Here is a 19,313-nt window from a genome sequence, read left to right on the forward strand (position 1 = left end):
TGTTTGAACTATTCTTATTACAAGTTTAATGATTGATATGATATGGTTGGCTTACCCTTATTTGTTTGTTCTATGATCATATAACTCATGTTATATGTGATTAGATAATGTTGCAGATGCGGTTGAAAAAGCTTAGAGATGAGAGAGATGCGGGGAAAAACTTTCAGGGATTTTTGTAAAAAGAATAAATTTGTATTGGGAAGATTATGTTGTGTAAAACTTATAAGTTGAAATTTCAATGATGAAGACTATATTGTTTAAAGTTTGATTGTTTATATGAGATATCAAATTAATTTAGTCTCTACTATCAGTAATACCCTTTAAAATATTTGGGTGTTACATTATGGTATCAGAGCAATGGTTTTCGAAAGTATTTTGGGACTATGGGGAGTGAAATTATTATTCTTAGTAAAACTATTAATTGTTATGATGAAAATGACTATTGGAGGAAATTGATTATCATATGCTAAATTGTATTGTTATCTTTTTGAAGAAATCATTTAAACTCGACAAAGATGCAGCAACAACAAGTTGATCAAGTACCTCAAAATCATTCTAGCTTGAATGACTTCTTAAGGCATGATCCAACTAAATTTAATGGGGAGGCTACTCCTGATGAGGCTGACTCTTGGCTAAGGCAGAATGAGAAGATTTTTCGGGTAATAACTTGCTCAGAAGAACAAAAATTAACTTATGCATCATTTCTTTTGGTGGGTGAAGCTGAATATTGGTGGGAAAGTATGCAACAGTTGATGACAGTTCGTGGTGAGGCTGTGAATTGGGAGAACTTTAAGATAAGGTTCTTGGAAAAATATTTTCCAAACAGTGCAAAATTTGCAAGGGAGGCGGAGTTTCTGACCTTACAACAAAGGAGGTTATCAGTACAAGAGTACGTAGTAAAATTTAATTATCTCTCGAGGTTTTATACTCAGAATATCACAGAAGAATGGAGATGTCGAAAATTCGAGGGAGGACTAAGGCATGAACTGAAGAAGGTACTTATGCCATTGGAAATACAAGAGTTTCCAGCATTGGTAGAGAAAGCCAGAATGATAGAATTGTTGGAGTTTGATCCAAGTAGAGTTTCCAGACTTGCAAAGGGAGAATCTTCAATGAAATTCAACAAAAAACCTTATGAAAAACCACAATTATCATATCGGGGAACGGTGAAGTGTTTTGAGTGTGGAGGGGCACATTTCAGACGTGACTGCCCTAAACTTATTGGGGAAAAAGTTGAAGGGAAGAGATGTTTCATCTGCAATGATCCAGGACACTTTGCTAATGTTTGTCCAAAGAAAAAGAAGGTGGGAGAACCACAACAACAAGATTCTGCTGAAGTAAAGCCCCGGGCAACAGGAAGAGTATTCGCAATGTCTGCAGAAGAGGCTACTAAGCCAGGTACATTAATCTTACACTCCTGTATGTTGTTAGGAGAATGCGTATATGTTTTGTTTGACTCTGGAGCCACACACTCCTTTATATCCCTAGCATGTTTAGAAAGACTCGGATTACCGATGCTTGATCTAGGGTGTGAATTAGTAGTTTCTACACCAGCATCGGGACCAGTTACGACCAGTTCAGTCTGTGTCGGATGCCCGATCCAAATTGCAGGACGCAAGTTCAAAGTGAACTTGATCTGCTTACCCCTTCAAAATCTAGACATTATTTTGGGAATGGATTGGTTGACTGCCAATCACGTTCTTATTGACTGTGGGAAACAAAAGATAGAGTTTCTAAATTTGAACGATTTAGAACTAAGCTCAACTCGAGTCGCTGCGAAGGATATCAAAGATGGAGCTACCTGCTATGTGGTGTTAGCTCAGGAGAAAAGAGAGAATACTGAAGAACAAATCATCGAAATACCTGTGGTAGAAGAATATGTTGATGTTTTTCCAGAAGAAGTGCCAGGTTTACCACCTAGTCGAGAGATCGATTTCACAATAGATCTAGTGCCCGGAGCTGGCCCGGTTTCTATGGCTCCATACAGAATGGCTCCTGCCGAACTAGCAGAGTTGAAAAAGCAAATCGAAGATCTGTTGGAGAAGAAGTTTATCCGTCCAAGTGTGTCTCCATGGGGAGCTCCTGTATTGCTGGTGAAGAAGAAGGATGGAAGTTCAAGGTTGTGCGTGGATTATCGACAGTTGAACAAGGTTACAATAAAGAACAAATATCCTTTGCCAAGAATCGATGATCTATTAGATCAGTTGAGAGGAGCAGAGGTGTTTTCAAAAATTGATCTCAGATCTGGGTACCATCAGATTCTTGTCAAGACGGAAGATGTACAAAAGACGGCTTTCAGATCTCGCTATGGACACTTTGAGTACGTGGTAATGCCGTTTGGTGTGACGAATGCCCCAGCGATTTTTATGGACTACATGAACAGAATATTTCGGTCATGTTTAGATAAGTTCGTGGTAGTATTTATAGACGATATTCTTATCTATTCAGAGAATAAGGAAAAACATGCAGAACACTTGAGGGTGGCGTTGGAAATTTTAAGAAAACATCAACTGTATGGGAAACTGTCAAAGTGTGAGTTCTGGATAGAGAAAGTACAATCTTTGGGTCATGTGATTTCTGCTCAAGGAATCTCAGTGGATCCAGCAAAAGTGGAAGCTGTGCTAAAGTGGGAGCGGCCGAAAACTGTAACTGAAGTACGAAGTTTTGTAGGATTAGCCGGTTATTACCGACGTTTTGTCGAAGGGTTTTCCAAGATTGTAGGTCCTCTAACTCAGTTAACTCGTAAAGATCAACCATTTCTGTGGACTGACAAGTGCGAAGCCAGTTTTGAAAATATGAAGCAACGACTAACGTCAGCACCAGTATTAATCATTCCAGACTCTAGCAAATCTTTTGAGGTGTACTGCGATGCGTCATATCAAGGATTGGGGTGCGTTCTAATGCAAGGAAGGAGACCTGTAGCTTATGCATCTAGGCAGCTAAAAGCGCATGAGAAGAACTACCCAACGCATGACATCGAACTTGCAGCAGTAGTATTTGCATTAAAGACATGGAGACACTACCTCTATGGGGCAAGTTTCCAAGTTTTTAGTGACCATAAGAGTCTAAAGTATTTGTTCGATCAAAAGGAATTGAACATGCGACAAAGAAGATGGATGGAATATATGAAGGACTATGACTTCGAGCTTTTATATCACCCAGGAAAAGCCAATGTGGTGGCAGATGCATTGAGTAGGAGACAAGCTCAGATAACAACGATGATGGTGAAGGAATTAGAACTGTTAGAAAAGTTACGTGATATGAACTTGGGGTTGCAGTTAAACCCAGATCACATATGGTGTAGTCATTTAGTAATCACTAGTGACTTCTTAGAACAAGTGAAGGTTGAGCAGTCGATGGATCAAGAGTTGCAGCAAAAGATCATGTTGTTGGACACCGATCAAGCTAAGGAGTTCGTTCTAAGTAAAGATGGCATACTTCGATTTAAAAACAGAGTGTGTATCCCTGCAAAGAGTGAATTAAAACATTTAATTTTAGACGAAGGCCATAAAAGTCGTCTTAGCATACATCCAGGTATGACTAAGATGTATAAGGACCTGAAAGAGTCATTTTGGTGGAATGGAATGAAGAGGGATGTGGCCGAGTTTGTAGCAGCCTGCTTGGTGTGTCAAAAGGCAAAAGTGGAGCATCAAAAACCGGGTGGGATGTTACGACAGTTAGACATTCCTCAATGGAAGTGGGACAGTATCTCGATGGACTTTGTAACACATTTACCAAAATCATCAAAAGGTCACGATTCTATCTGGGTTATCGTTGATAGACTAACCAAGAGCGCTCACTTTTTACCTATTAATCAACATATGTCACTAGAAAAGCTGACGGAGTTATACATCGGGGAAGTAGTGAGGTTGCATGGCATACCTACAAGCATTGTGTCAGACAGAGATCCAAGGTTTACTTCAAGGTTTTGACAGACGCTACAGAAGGCTCTGGGAACACAGTTGAAGATGAGTTCGGCTTATCACCCTCAGACTGATGGTCAAACAGAAAGGACTATTCAATCTTTGGAGGATTTGCTGAGAACTTGTGTATTAGATCATCTTGGAAGTTGGAATGAGATACTACCATTAGTAGAATTTACTTACAACAACAGTTATCATTCCAGTATTGGTATGCCACCATATGAAGCTTTATATGGAAGAAGATGTAGAACACCGTTGTGTTGGTTTCAAGATGGGGAAGCACTAACAGTGGGACCCGAGCTATTACAACAAACCACAGAAAAAATAAAATTAGTCCAAGATCGGATGAAAGCAACTCAAAGTAGACAAAAGTCATATGCCGACAAAAGAAGAAGACCGTTAGAATTTGAAGAAGGAGATCATGTATTCTTACGAGTAACGCCAACTACAGGAGTCGGGAGAGCTATCAAGATGAGGAAACTGACACCAAAATTTCTCGGACCGTATCAAATTCTCAAAAAGATTGGACCAGTGGCTTATGAGATAGCACTACCACCTCGATTGACAAATTTGCATAATGTTTTTCATGTATCCCAACTGAGGAAGTATATTCCAGATCCAAAGCATGTGTTAGAAGTTGATGAAATTCAGGTCAAGGAAAATTTAACAATGGAAGTTGGCCCAGTGCGTATACTAGATGTTCAAATGAAAAAGTTAAGAGGGAAGTATATTCGCACAGTAAAGGTACTTTGGAATGAAGACACACAGGAAATGACTTGGGAATTGGAAGAATTTATGATAAAGGAATATCCATATCTCTTTTGTAAGTAATTTTTTTTAGTCTTTGTTTAAATAAATAATTTTCGAGGGCGAAAATAATTGTTGTTGGGGAGATTGTAAGATCCTTGAAAATATTTGTAAGTTAAAATGTAAGATCCATAAAAAAAAATATTTATAATTGTAAATTTTAACATTTTATTAGTAATAATAATTTTAATGGATAGAAAAATGTAAATTTTTGGATATAAAGTTATAGTAATTCTAGAGGGAGAGCTTCAAATTTTTGATAACTTATTTAGGATTTTTTTTTAAGAAAAGTGAATAGTGAATAGTAAATAGTAAATAGTAAATAGTGAATAGTGAATAGTTAAAAAAAAAATATATTAAAATAAATTGTGGAAGAGAACACTCCACGTAGAATTAATCATTCAGAGATAAGAATGATGAATAAAAAATAATTTTTGAATAGTAAAAATGAATAGTAAAAGTGAATAGTAAAAATGAATAGTAAAAATTGAATAGTAAAATTTTTTGGCTATAAATAGCCAAGGGGGGAGGCTGAAAGTTTGCACAAAAATTCTAGAGAAATTGTGAGAGAAGAGAGTTGGAGGAAATTATAGTTAAAGAGGGGAAATTCTGGAAGTTTCCGGAGAACGGTTTGAGAAGAGGAAACTAAGTCTGGAATAGAGGTAAGGGAAGCTAACTTTGAGTATTTCTTTTTGTATTATCTTGAGTCTTGAATATGCTATAATTTTTCTTTTGTCTGATTTTAAATCTTGAATATGAAGTATTTTGTTTCTGTATGATTTTGAATTTTAAATAAGAGTATGTTTTGTATTAATATTCAAGTGTGATAGTTGTAAAATATGATGTTGATTATGTTATGCCAATTGTATGTTATTAGTGGTTTATTTTTGTATTTTGGAAGGATTAGAAATTGTCTAACCGGCTCTACCAGATTCAATTTCTTATTTCCCCAAACATTTTATTGTTTTCCTTATTTATTTTTATTGTTTTTTGGAAGGATTAGAAATTGTCTAACCGGCTCTGCCAGATTCAATTTCTTGATTCCCCAAACTTTTTATTTCCTTCCGTATTTATTTTATTACATTTTTGGAAGGATTAGAAGTTGTCTAACCGGCTCTGCCAGATTCAACTTCTTGTTTCCCCAAACTATTTATTTCTTTGCTTATTTATTTTATTGCATTTTTGGAAGGATTAGAAGTTGTCTAACCGGCTCTGCCAGATTCAACTTCTTATTTCCCAGACATGTATTGTTCTTGTTATTTAATTATATTGTATTGATGGATGGATTAGAAGTTGTCTAACCGGCTCTACCAGATTCAACTTCTTGTTTCCCCATGAATTTTTATATTAAGATTATTTTTATGATTGTCAAATATTGTATTCTTCTATGACCATTTATAGTAATGTTTTATTATTGTTAATTGTTTATAATTATCTTGTATGAATTCTATTATGGATGTTTATTGTGATGAATTTATTGAATGAGTTTGTTGGCTGAAATTAATCTTGTTGGAAGGTTTGGAATAAGGGTTCTGTAATAGCTTGTATATGGGTATTAAATATATAAACAGTGTTTGAGGTTGTTGTGAGAGGAAGTAAAATTAGGCATTTTAAGATTTAGAGCATAAGAAAACAAGGCAGATAAATTAAATAAATAAATTGTTAATTATTGAAGGCCTCCCTTTGTTGGTAGGATAGAGGAACCTTAAAAACCTGAGTTGGCACATCCCTGATCATAGAGCAGCCCTGGCCTGGTCCAGTCAGTTGTGACTAGTCATATGTGCTGGCGTCGAAGGTGAGTTTGATGCGTTCAGACATCTGGGTCCTCTCCGGTGACCAATTGGGGTAAAGAAAAATCTCTACTAGGATGAAAATAAAATAAAACAAGTTGATTGTAGATGCATAATATTATCATGGTAAAAATTTCATATATATTTTATTTATCATTACATTGAGCCCAGACTTTAATATGTAGTTCCTAAGATATGTTGATATATTTTGGTTGATCCATGATCTTTGTTTGGTGAAAATATGTTGAGTTATACTCGGTATGGTCAAAATGAGTTTATAATATGAAGTATGATATCTGGCAATATGTTTAATTTATTGACACCAAAATAGGTTATTGTCAAATTATGATTAGAGAATGAACATGATTGAGTTATGCGGAGAAGAAGTTATGAATTGTTGATTTGATGAAATGTTGGAGTGGATAAGAGGATATGAAATGTTGATTTGATGAAATGTTGGAGTAGATATAAGAAATCATTGCTTATGAAATGATGTTTCCTACGGGAAGTAGTATGTTCGGTTTATACCATGGGAGCTTGATATGAGCAAAGTAACACCTGAGGTTTATGAAAGCAGGCAACAAGTGGTCTGACCATAAGGCTTTGACATAAATATGTGGTTCATAAGTTTTATAGAAGCAGGCAGAGAGAGGTCTGACCATAAGGCTTCAGAGAGTAATACATAGTATACAGGTGAGGCTTAAGGAAGCAGGCAGAGAGCGGTCTGACCATAAGGCTTCGTGAGTAAGCATGGTAAAATTGTAAGGTTTATGAAATTGAGGAAGTTGATTTTGATAATGATGAATTAATGACATCGGGGTAATGATATTTTAGTAATTGTAGAAATACATGTTTGAACTATTCTTATTACAAGTTTAATGATTGATATGATATGGTTGGCTTACCCTTATTTGTTTGTTCTATGATCATATAACTCATGTTATATGTGATTAGATAATGTTGCAGATGCGGTTGAAAAAGCTTAGAGATGAGAGAGATGCGGGGAAAAACTTTCAGGGATTTTTGTAAAAAGAATAAATTTGTATTGGGAAGATTATGTTGTGTAAAACTTATAAGTTGAAATTTCAATGATGAAGACTATATTGTTTAAAGTTTGATTGTTTATATGAGATATCAAATTAATTTAGTCTCTACTATCAGTAATACCCTTTAAAATATTTGGGTGTTACAGCTTCAACTAGTAAAGTCATCAACGACTATTAGTCCGTAATGTTCACCTCTAACAGACATAGTTTTAGTACGACTAAATAAATATATATGTAGCAACTTAAGATGTCTTTCGGTGGAAATAATAATTTTACTCTTAAAATACTCTTTGACCTGTTTGTCTTTTACATAAGTATTACAAAAGACGATGTCTTTGAATGACACTTTAGACAACCCTCTCACGAGGTCATGACGTTGCAGCTTTGAGATTAATCCCATGTTTGCATGTCCATATTTATTGTGCCATGATATTACTTAGTCTTTTATAGATAATAGGCATGAAATGCTTTGATTTTGTAGTTCATTTAGATTTATTTTATACAAGTTACTTTGTCTATGAGTAGTAAGTATCGTTACACATTCATCGTCTAATAATTTACATTAACCTTTTTCAAAAATAACATTATATTTGTTGTCACACAATTGACTTATGCTAAGAAAATTATATTGGAGGCCATCAAATAATGAAACATTTTCAATAGTTGGGGAAATGTTTATACCTATATTTCCAATGTCTATTATTCGGCCTTTTTGGTTTCCACTGAACGTAATTGTTCCTCCCTTCTTGTTCCTCAAGCTTTGGAACATAGATCTTTCTCTCGTCATGTAACGTGAACACCCACTGTCCAAAAACCATGACAAGGGTTTCTTTTCTACTGTCAAGCAGATCTGCAATAGAAATTATTTTGCATTTAGGTACCCATAAAGCATTGGTTCCTTTTTTGTTAGACTTGATTATCTTATTCTTTTCATAAGGAGATTTATCATCAATATATTTAGCTTTAGCAAAATTGATAGTTTTATATTTACGAAAATTGGTTTTACCTGAAAAGCCTAATCATGTTTTGTCAAACGGATGTTTATTGTCCTTGATCAGGAGCTTTAAACACTAGTTTCCTTCAAAAGTTTTGTTTAACACTTTATGTAAAGTATCATTTTCCTTTAGAAGTACTTCGACATGCTTAACGTCCTCAACAATTGTTGAATTCTTGGCAAATCTCTCATTCTTTAGAATGAGATTTTCAACTTCACGTTTTGCCTAAACAAGCTTCCTATTTAGGTCATTATTATTGTTCTTTAATAGTTTGACCTCATCTTCAAACGACATCAATCTATTTTTCAAGGAATAATTTTCTTTTAAAACTTTCTATTTTATTTTCTTATATTTTTAAAAGCCTCAAAGAGTTTAGAAGAATTGGAAAGCAATTCATTATATTCTTGAAGTCTACCTCCTCATTAGAGTCGTCTGATGAGTATTTAGCAACATTTTCCATTAGACAAAGGTTGGCTTCCTCTTTAAGCTCTTCTTTTGAGTTTAATGTGTCTAAATCTTTCCGTGTACTCATGTAAACTTTCTTCTTGTCCTTCTTTTTTAATATTACTTTTTTCTTGGACTTCTCAAGATCTAGACATTCTGACTTGAAATGTCCTAACTTCTTGCACTCGTAGTAGACTATTGGTCATTCCTTTCTTTTGTCCTTTGGATCACTCCTCGAGGTTGATCTAGTATGTCTCCCTCTAAAAGAAGTTTTTCTCTTGTTTTTCCTAATAGAGTGGATTCTCCTTGAGATGAACAATAACTCATTTTCCTCTTCTTCATTGTTAGAGTCTTCTTCCTCGTCAGCCTCTTCTGTGGGATCCTTAGCCTTAAAGGATTTTGTTGGTGTCCTTCTAGTAGGCTTCTAAGCTTTGAGAGGAATGCTATTTTCTTTTCTCAGCATATCATCTTATTGAAGCTCTTACTAATGGACTTTAAGGATTCTAACAAGTTCTTTTAAGCTTATCCCATCAAGATTTTTTGAGGTTCTTAGAGTTGTAACTTGTGGTCACCATTGCTTAGGAAGGCTATGAAGAATTTAATCAATATTATCAAAGTTTTCATAAAATCTCACCTAGTGATCTTAACTCATTTAAAATCGTTTGAAATCTATTGAACTTTGCCTATATGCTTTTATTGTGTAGCATCGAGAAGTGCTCATATTGTCTAGTTAGCAGATTGAACTTATTTCTTTTCACTTCATTTGATCCCTCATCAGTGATGACCAAGGTATCTTATATCTCCTTTTCTCCTTTGAAGGCATGAACTTTCCTATAACCCTCTTTAGAAAGAGCACACATTATAGTGTTTCTAGCTTTGGAGTTTAAAAGGTACAATTGTTTTTGGTCATTAGACCATTTGCTTCTTTCCACAACATCCCATATATCAATGTGGAAGGACTCGAAAAATGCAATCATTATGTGTTTCCAATAATCAAATTTTTCTCTCTTAAATAAAAGAGGGTGGTTGACAACGTACCCTTCATTTTCAATCATGCAAGAAGGATCTTTTCCTCGCGATCTTTTAAGAACTAACCCCTGAGGTTAGCTATGATACCAACTGAAATAAAAGAAAACACTAGAAAGGGGGGTTTGAATAATGTTTTAAAGATTTTTTTCAAATAGTGATTAAGTTACTTAGTAGTGGTTAGACATATGCACAATAGTTTAAACACTTGGTTAAATAAAGCGTTTGAATGGAAAATGTTGTTTGAAAACAAATGCGATAGATTACACTTTTAGTTTTATACTGATTCACTCAATCTAAGTTACACTCAGTTCTCTTTCAATAATCTATTAAGAGGTTTCACTAATACGAGTTTAACCACTCCTGGTTTACAACACTAACCAACTGGTTAGACAAGTTTAACCACTCCTAGTATTAACACTAGACAAATTGTTTATAACATTTAATTCTACTGAGTTAAAGTATACAAGCGTTTTAATTCACTTTTGAATCTAAACACAACAAGTGTTTTTGAGTTCTTACAAGGCAGAAGATTTCTCTTGTAGAAAAGATATATAAATAATACAATGAGCTTTTGAAAACTTGTAAAAGATATTTTCACAAATGAGTTTCAAATAAAATAACTTAGAGAAAGATAATGAGCATATAATATTCTTGATAGCAAAAGCTCTTCTTTCTTCTCTTCAACATTTCTCTTTATATAGAAATCTTTAAAAAAGATTCATTACTCATAACTTTGACTTTCTTCTAGGTATGTAGTACTTATGATAGAGTCAGAAGCAATGTTGCTTCCTTGTAGAGCAACTATGTTATGTACGGATGAGACAGACAAAAGACATATATGAAACGTTCTTTGAATATCTTCGTGTCTCTAAACTTTCTTCCAATTCAGAGTAAGCTTTTGAATAAAGTTGATAATTTGCAAAAAGAAAGATAATACAACACAATAAATAAAAAGTACTTGAATATACATGCATTCATATCATTATGCTGACTTAGGCATTTAATGCGTTAGACGATTTAAGTATTTAAGTGTGATTCCTAGTATAATGATTTGTGCAAGTTTGTTTTGAGTAACTTGTACAGTCATTTGGTTATGTAGCATCTAAAGAAACTTGTGTTCAAACGCTTTATCTTTTTGTCAGACGTTATAACGATTAGAAGTTCTCTTAGGAGCTCTATAACGTTTAACGTGTTTTATATATACATTAGATGTTCTTGTGATATCGCACATTCTCATATCATTTAGTCATTTTTAAAAGTAGCTTTTAAAGCTTTTAACAGGTTTAGATGTTATGTTAAACTTGGAAAACAATGTTTGCTTCGAAAACATTATTTCATTTTAATTGTTTTATAAATAATTTTGTATTTTAAGATAATATAGTATAATTATTTAGTTGAGTTTGGTTAATTTTTTCCACCTTTATATCCGACTAAAAAATGACGACGATTAATTAAAAAAAAATTAGAGGATACTTAATAGCTTTACCATCTTTAGCTTTAGCTTGATGAGCAAGATTCATACGTTCATAGTAGCGCTTACTCGGTTTTCGAAGCTACACCTTATACTTCACACCGTTGGGCAACACTGGGGCCCGCCCCTCCAAACCACAGGCTCGTTAAGAAAACACCCTTGACGAGACATAGGTTCGGACACCCAGCCTCTTCCATACCAATTCCAACATACGCCTTAGTGGAATTTCCCGCTCACTTACGCAGTTGCTTTCGCCTTGCCGACTGAGAACAGCAAAAAAATTGTTCAAGTCGAATACGCCGAAGGTGCCTATTGGATGTGGTTTTTTTCTTCTTCGATACAATGGCTAGGTGAGTTCAGAATAAGTGATTCTTAACACTGCCAGCAAATATTTCGTTTTTGAAGTTGGAGGGATACGTTTTGTTTCAAAAAGCTGTTTCCTTTCTTTTTTTTTCTTGAGTTTTGAGGAAAAGGGATTTTGTGCAGTACAGGGTATGCCAAAGTTTATTTTATTATTATTATTATTATTTTGTGTGTCTTCTGGGGTTGATGATGGCCAACGATGAATATGGATGCCTTTTTTCCATGTTTTGAAATTATTGTTTGAGGGTATTGTGATATTCCCATTTTTGTTGAGGGTTTGTGGCTTCTGTGTGACAATGGGGCGGTGTCTTGCATTCTTGCAATGTGCGAACGGGAAAAGTTAGGAAGTGCTGCACAGTGAATTTGATGTTCTTTTGGGAGTTTGAAATACACCCATTAATAGTAGTGAATGTTTCAATGAAGCAGTCTGGAGGATCAGACTTGCTGGAGGCTTCATAGTTACTTATGTCAGTGAAACTATAGGGGTAGACTGTAAGAAAAGTTGTGACGAATATGGACAATGAGTGAAATTGGTTTGCATCACAGGATATTTATCATCCTTGAAAGAAACTACATTTTGAGCTTTGAAGTTGTTTTTATTGTTTTTGGGCATCCGATCCTCAAATAAGCCTCTTGTTAAAACAGTTTTTTCTAGAGGGAATATGAAGAGTGAAATCTACATTAAGTTCAATTGAATGTTATGTCTGTCATGCATCAGGGAGCAGGATTTCTTTCCGATTGGGTGATAAGGTATAAACAATCCTTGGTTGCGGATTGGGTGGGAAAAAATATTTCTTCTGCTTATGATTTTATTTAATGTCGTTGTACTACATAACACTACTCATCTGCACCTTGCCCTTGCATGCCTATTTTCTTGCATGATTTTATTTGTTTACCCATGGTTGGTATTCAGAATATGAAATTGACATTCTTAAATAACAGGGTGTTTTGTCTTTGAATGATGGAAAGAATCGGGTTCACTTTTGATAATATAAATAACCTTGAAATTCAAGTTTCATCCACCTTTGCACGAATTATGTGAGTCCTTTCAGTTATGAAATGTTGATTTCGTAATAGTTTACCTCTTCATACCTGCTACGCTTCCTCAACACATAACCTTTTGTTTGCAAATCGAAACTTTTTATGTGAAAAAACTTATTTACTTCCGTGTATTTTCTTAGTGTTTTTGTGTCAATTAGACACTACAATTTATAGGTCTGTATAGTGGTCAGGCTTACCACATTTAAAGCACTCAACTTTGAGTTGCCTTATCGACCTCCTCTCCATTTTCCTCGTCCACCACGACCATGAGTGTTCCAAGCTTCTTCTTTCATGACAAGCTTTTCTTGAAGTGCTTGATCAAATGGCTTCCACTTCTTTTTCCTACTCCATTGCTTATGTACTTCAAGCGACCTGACAAACTCTTCAACCGAGAGCATTGACAAGTCCTTGGACTCCTCAATGATGTAAACAATATTCTTAAAGTCATCTGTCAATGACCTCAGAATCTTCTCCACAACTCAGTTAGTAGGCAACATCTCTCCGTTTTTACCGAGTTAGTTCACCTTGGCTTCAACCTGAGTTATATACATGGCTAATACTTTAGCCTCCTTCTCTTTTGAGCCAAACCTGCTTCACACCATCATTTTCCTTATATGCCTTCTCCAGAATGTCCCACACTTCTTTTGAAGATTTAACATTGTTATCTTCTCTAAGCCGGACTTATTGACAACTTGGTACACGCCTTCTCCATAATGTCCCACACTTCTTTTGAAGATTTAACATTTGTTATCTTCTCTAAGCTGGACTTATCGACAACTTGGTACATGCCTTCTCCATAATGTCCCACCCTTCTTTTGAAGATTTAACATTTGTTATCTTCTCTAAGTCGGACTTATCGACAACTTGGTACAGGAAGTACAGAGCAGCCTTGTCCTTCACATGCGCTCCTTTCAACGTGTTTATCTAGGCATTCGAGCAATATGTGGTGTTGACTGGTTCTTTGCAACCATCTTCAACCACCACCCAATTTTCTTGGGAGCCAAGGAGAACCTTCATCTTTGGACTCCAATTATCATAGTTGACTGCCTTTGTCAACTTGGGCAAAGACATATTGTTTGCAAGGTTGGCCATCGCACTCAAACTCTACCCTAGCTCTCTAACTCTTTTCTACTCAGGCATTCAAGCTAATTGGCTCTTGATATCAATTTGTTAGCAAATCGGAACTCTTTATGTGAAAATTCTTATTCACTTCCTTTTATTTTCTTATTTATTGTGTCACCTAGACACTACAATTTATAGGCCTTACATTTTGCTTCTTTACCAAGCCACAATATCTCCAAAATATAACCCAAATCATAACCTATTAAACTACTGATACTTTCTCTCCTAAAACATCCAAATATTACTACTCATAAAATCTCTACTAAATATTTCCTTATTGAAGTTTACCCGAACACCTTTTAGGGCTTACTGATTGATTTTTGTTTTCTAACAGCCATTTTTTAACTGTATCCAGTTAATGTATTAAAATTTCTTCATCTATTGTTGTTTGTTGGTTATGGAGTGATGACACAAAATACTTTTGTTAATTTTTTTCTGCAGGAGTTGGCTTATTGACTTTGGAGGATTTGCAAAGAAAGTGAAGAACACTACTCTATCTTCAGCTGATCAAATCAAGGATTGTGGGGCATATCGAGAATGTCCTAACTGTCATTATCGTATTGATAACAGTGATGTATGTGTGTTGGAATTCAGAATTATATTCATAGCTTACTCAAATTCAAACATGCACTATAAATAGATTATTAGAAGCAACCTTTGCTCTTCATGTTACTGCTGAGTTCAGTATGTTGATACTCTACATTATGTTTTTGTTTCATGGTACACAAATGTGAAATGTGCTTGTGAAAAAGTTTGCATACTTTACTTCTGTACCTGGATTAATTATTGAAAAAGTTTAGCACGAGTTTGAATGATAGCAGATGTTTTATTACGAATATTTCTCTGCATACAGGTTTCTAGTGAGTGGCCTGGCTTTCCTCTTGGTGTAAAGTTTGATCCTTCTGATGTAGAACTCTTGGAACATTTAGCAGGAAAATGTGGTGTTGGAAACACACAGCCAGATATGTTTATCAAGGAGTTCATCTCAACTCTGGAAGGAGACCAAGGTATTTGCTACACTCATCCAGAAAATCTTCCAGGTAATAATTCTCTGACCCTTCTCCTTTCAATTCAAATATATAAACTTTGCACTCTTTCCGTCATACTTGATTGATAAATGAACTTGTAAAATAAAGTCATCTGCCATACCAGAAAAATACGTGGAGGGAAGACTGATAAAATACTTTCTTACATTTGTAAGTGACAAGGGATGCCCCTTGTGTAATGGAGTATAGATAATATGATTGAATGACCCGTTAATGTTATTAGAATTATTTCTGCACCCTAGAATTCAATTCAATTTTTTAAAAATTTATTTTTGAAAAGGTTAAATAAAGCATAATATAATCCATAATGTTGAAAGTTTAAGTTTATCAAATCTCAATTTACCCCTTTAGATATTATCCTAATCAAGATTCAAACCATGCTAATTGATAGATATGTTTAATACTTTAGTGATAGGGTTGAAGGGAGGCAACATTCTTTGATTGCCAAAATATTAGTTGCTGCTAATTATGATTATCTTTAGGTTTAATATCACTTTTGGTTCTTATTTTCGTTGACTTCGTTTAATGTAGGACTTATTTTTTTTGAGTGTTAAATGTGGTTTAATTTTCTTAATTTATGTTTAATTTAGTCTTTTTTTTTATGATGTCGTCTAAATCGTCTAAATTTATGTTTAATTTTTATTTTTTTTAATTTTAAAAATGTTGGACACATGTCAAGTCAACAATGTGATACGTGACCATGTTAGTGTCATGTGTTAAGTTAGTGTGTCAGGTGTCAAGTTAGTATTAATGTCATGTGTTAATGTCACGTGTTAGTGTCTTATATTCAATTCAGTTTTCATTTTGTTAATTTTGTTAAATTCAGTTTCAATTTTAAATTTCAGAAGAATTTTTTTTCCTTATTTTTAAAATTAAAAGGAAAATTGTTTATTACTTTTAAAATTAGAAGGAATTTTTTTCATTACTTTTAAAATTAGAAGGGAATTTTTTCATTATTTTTAAATTAGAATAAAAATTCTTCATTATTTTTAAAATTAGAAGGAAAATTTTCATTATTTTAAAAATTAGAATGAAAATTCTTCATTATTTTTGAAATTAGAAGAAAAAATCTTTATTATTTTCAAAATTTAAGCAAAAATTCTTCATTATTTTTAAAATTAGAAGGAAAATACTTGATTATTTTTAAATTTGGAGATTTCTTCATTATTTTTTAAAATTATAAAGAAAATTCTAATTTATTTTTAAAATTAGAAAGAAATTTTTTATTATTTTTAAAATTATTTTTCATTATTTTTAACCAACTCTAACTCTAGTTTTTACATGTAGAAAATATCAAACATATCAAACATAATACGGTTAGAGTTAGTTTTTACATGTAGAAAATATCAAACATAATACAGTTAGTGTTGATTTAAAAATGATGAAAGAAATATTTAATAAAAATGTGAATTTTAATAAAAAATAAATTTGATCTCAATTTAAAGATGAACAAATTTGGAATGGAATTGAATAAAATTAACAAAAATTGAAATTAAATTAACCAAAATTTTATAAGACACTAACACGTGACATTGATACCGACATGTGACACTGATACTAACTTGACACGTGATATTGACATTGTCACATGACACAAGGTTGACTAGACACATGTTGAACTTTTTTTAAATTTAGAAAAAAATTAATAAAGCTTAAAAAGATAATAAAAAAACCCACTAAGTGAGATATGACATGAACGGTTTATCTTCAGTTAATTGTTCAAATGGTTTCATGAAAAAAGATCAAATTGAATATAAATTACAAATTAAAACCACATTAAAGACTCGAAAAAAATGAATTTCACATCAAACAAAGTCGACAGGATCAAATATAATATTAAACCTTATCTTTATTATAATTTAATGCCTAAAGGTTTGGGCTATTGTCAAATTTGGTCTCTTTCGTTTCTTCAGGTGCTAAAAAAGATGGTAGTTATTTCCATATCTTTCACAAGACAATCAATGCTTATGCAACTAGTCAAAGAAAGCGTAGAAAGATTCATCATCCACAGGGTTTGAGTGAAGAACATTGGCATTGGCACAAGACAGGTAGGACGAAAGCTATAATGCAAAATGGAATGTGCAAAGGCTTTAAGAAAATCATGGTTCTTCATGTAAGATCTAAGAGTGGGTCCAAACCCTTCAAATCCAACTGGGTAATGCATCAGTATCATCTAGGGACGGAAAAAAATGAAAAGGAAGGTGAGTATGTGGTTTCTAAATTTTTTTATCAACAGCAAAAGCAAACTGAGAAAAATGAGGACAATCCAATGGTTGAAGATCTTGACAATATAGTGTCAAGAACAAGTCCCAGGACTCCAAAACCAAATCCTCCCCATCCACCTCGTGCAGGAAACTCTGTTGATTGTGATGATTGTATCGATGAAACTGTACCTCTGCCTTTTGTCCAGGTGAGTAACTATATTTGATGCATATTAGTTAAATATGATTATTAGTTTCACTATATGGTTAATTATCTTTTAGAAAGATCAAACGGAAAATAGCAATCAACCATAATATTACCAGTGAGATAGCCAGCATAAATCAGTGTCTTGATTTTCTCTGTAGTGTGTTCTAATTCTAGTAGTAATGAGTACATAACTTACGCAACATTTTTACTATTTTTTTACCATCTACCTTTGGCTTACTAAAATTTACTTTTTTTTTACGAACTAGACAATTCTTGGAGAATCACATGCCCCTATATCTGATGTTCAGGACCTAGACAATTCTGCATGCTTACCTGGCGAATTACAAGCTGAGAAACACACTGAATATGATGGCTTGGACGACATATTATTGTGCAAGGAAATCTTAGATTCTTCTGATCTGTTAAATGATTATGGATTGGACTCCAGCAATCTCTGTGACTTAGAATTCTATGATAATCAAATAGCTAGAAATGATAACGAATCTTGTGGAATATCTGTCCTGGATACGCTGGAATTAGACACTCCGGACTTTGATCATTCTGTAAGCATCTTATTCCCCTTGTTGACTCCACTTTTTATTTAGAGTTATGCAACTTTATAACATACTCTCGTTTTCATTGTGTCAGAATTTGAACTTCTGTTCTCAGTACAGTATCCTTGAGTGGATGGGCAGATTATGAAGTTCTTTTTGATACTAAATCCAGAAGTTGTTTCTTTCATCTCTTTCGGATGCCTTAATATAGGGCATCAAGCTTAGGTTTTCGTCATGTGAAGAAGCTTTTGTCCTTGTGAGCTGAAACGGTACTGCCTTTGGTTACCGAACTCAACCTTTTTGTCAAATCATGTAGTTGAGCTCAATCTAAGCTAGAGCTGGACTTGTGGCCTTCACGTGGGGGTTATTTGTGATCTTGTTTTGAGGCATATTTGTTTCGTCTATGGCCTATTTTATACTATTGCTTTGACTCTTTATGTTAGCCATGGAAGCGATGAATACATCTTTTTCGGCTAGATCCGAAATGTTGTATTCGACTCTGAATATATTTAGTAGATGTGGTGATGATAGCGGTTCTATTGGAATATTGTGAACATATAATCAATACCTACATTAATTTCCTGTATATGAACAAATATGCTCTGTAGTAAAGATAGAACTGCTTAAACTTATTTATGGACACATGGTGATGTGCGCATGATGGTAGTAAACTAGAAGACTTGTGCTAGAAAATACTAACTCTTGCAAATAAGTTAGTCGTTTTCTTAATTAACAGGGAGAAATATATTTAAAATACAGTCTGAGTGCAAGGGAAGTGATTTATTTGAATTAGTAAAGTTTTTCGTAAATAAATGATTGTTTTTATTGAATTTTAATTTATTTTTGCTGAAATTTGAGATGCTATTTAATGTTTTCAAATTTCCAAGAGAAGCAAATAATGGAATGTAAGCAAGAATAATAAAGTGAGAGGCTTAAGGGATAACAAAAACAGATTTATCCTAGTTTACTATTAGTAAAAAAATTATGTCTAATTCAATCATTTTGCATTGCATCTCCATTGATTTTCCCAAAAACAACTTGTTTGGTGCTAATATATGTTTCTCCTGACTGAGGCACATGAGGTCAATTACATGAGTGACTTTATCACTATCAAACATTAATGACCTATAATTGGTACATCACGACGAATATAGATATCATGCTAGACCATACTGCTCTTTAAATTCTTTAGGTTCTTAGGTACTAATTGCTCATGGTGAATGCCCATTCTGCATATTAAATATGGCTTTTGACTTGCTTCGGTGTTGATTGC

General features: G+C 33.8%; 1 protein-coding gene across 2 annotated transcripts; it reads left to right on the plus strand.

Annotated features, from left to right (window-relative positions):
* The first annotated feature begins 11,575 nt into the window (after positions 1-11,575).
* On the plus strand, positions 11,576-18,516 carry LOC108328261 (SUPPRESSOR OF GAMMA RESPONSE 1). Of its 2 annotated transcripts, none has more exons than XM_017562095.2 (6): positions 11,576-11,855; positions 14,473-14,605; positions 14,885-15,071; positions 16,991-17,487; positions 17,795-18,049; positions 18,135-18,516. In XM_017562095.2, exons 1-6 carry the CDS (start codon positions 11,848-11,850, stop codon positions 18,186-18,188), a joined length of 1,134 nt encoding a protein of 377 aa, XP_017417584.1. In that variant the 5' UTR covers positions 11,576-11,847; the 3' UTR covers positions 18,189-18,516. The 2 variants fall into 2 exon arrangements, with proteins under 2 accessions (XP_017417584.1, XP_017417583.1); XM_017562094.2 differs by having other exon boundaries at positions 11,578-11,855; positions 17,753-18,049.
* Positions 18,517-19,313: the final 797 nt, after the last annotated feature.

Source organism: Vigna angularis, chromosome 2, assembly GCF_016808095.1.
Source record: "Vigna angularis cultivar LongXiaoDou No.4 chromosome 2, ASM1680809v1, whole genome shotgun sequence".
In the NCBI taxonomy this organism is placed as follows: domain Eukaryota; kingdom Viridiplantae; phylum Streptophyta; class Magnoliopsida; order Fabales; family Fabaceae; genus Vigna; species Vigna angularis.

Excerpts from the sequence above, each read along its gene's own strand:
- LOC108328261 (XM_017562094.2), top strand. Across the intron at positions 15,072-16,990 it reads TCATCCAGAAAATCTTCCAG|GTGCTAAAAAAGATGGTAGT; the intron begins GTAATAATTCTC and ends TCGTTTCTTCAG. Across the intron at positions 17,488-17,752 it reads TACCTCTGCCTTTTGTCCAG|ACAATTCTTGGAGAATCACA; the intron begins GTGAGTAACTAT and ends TTTACGAACTAG.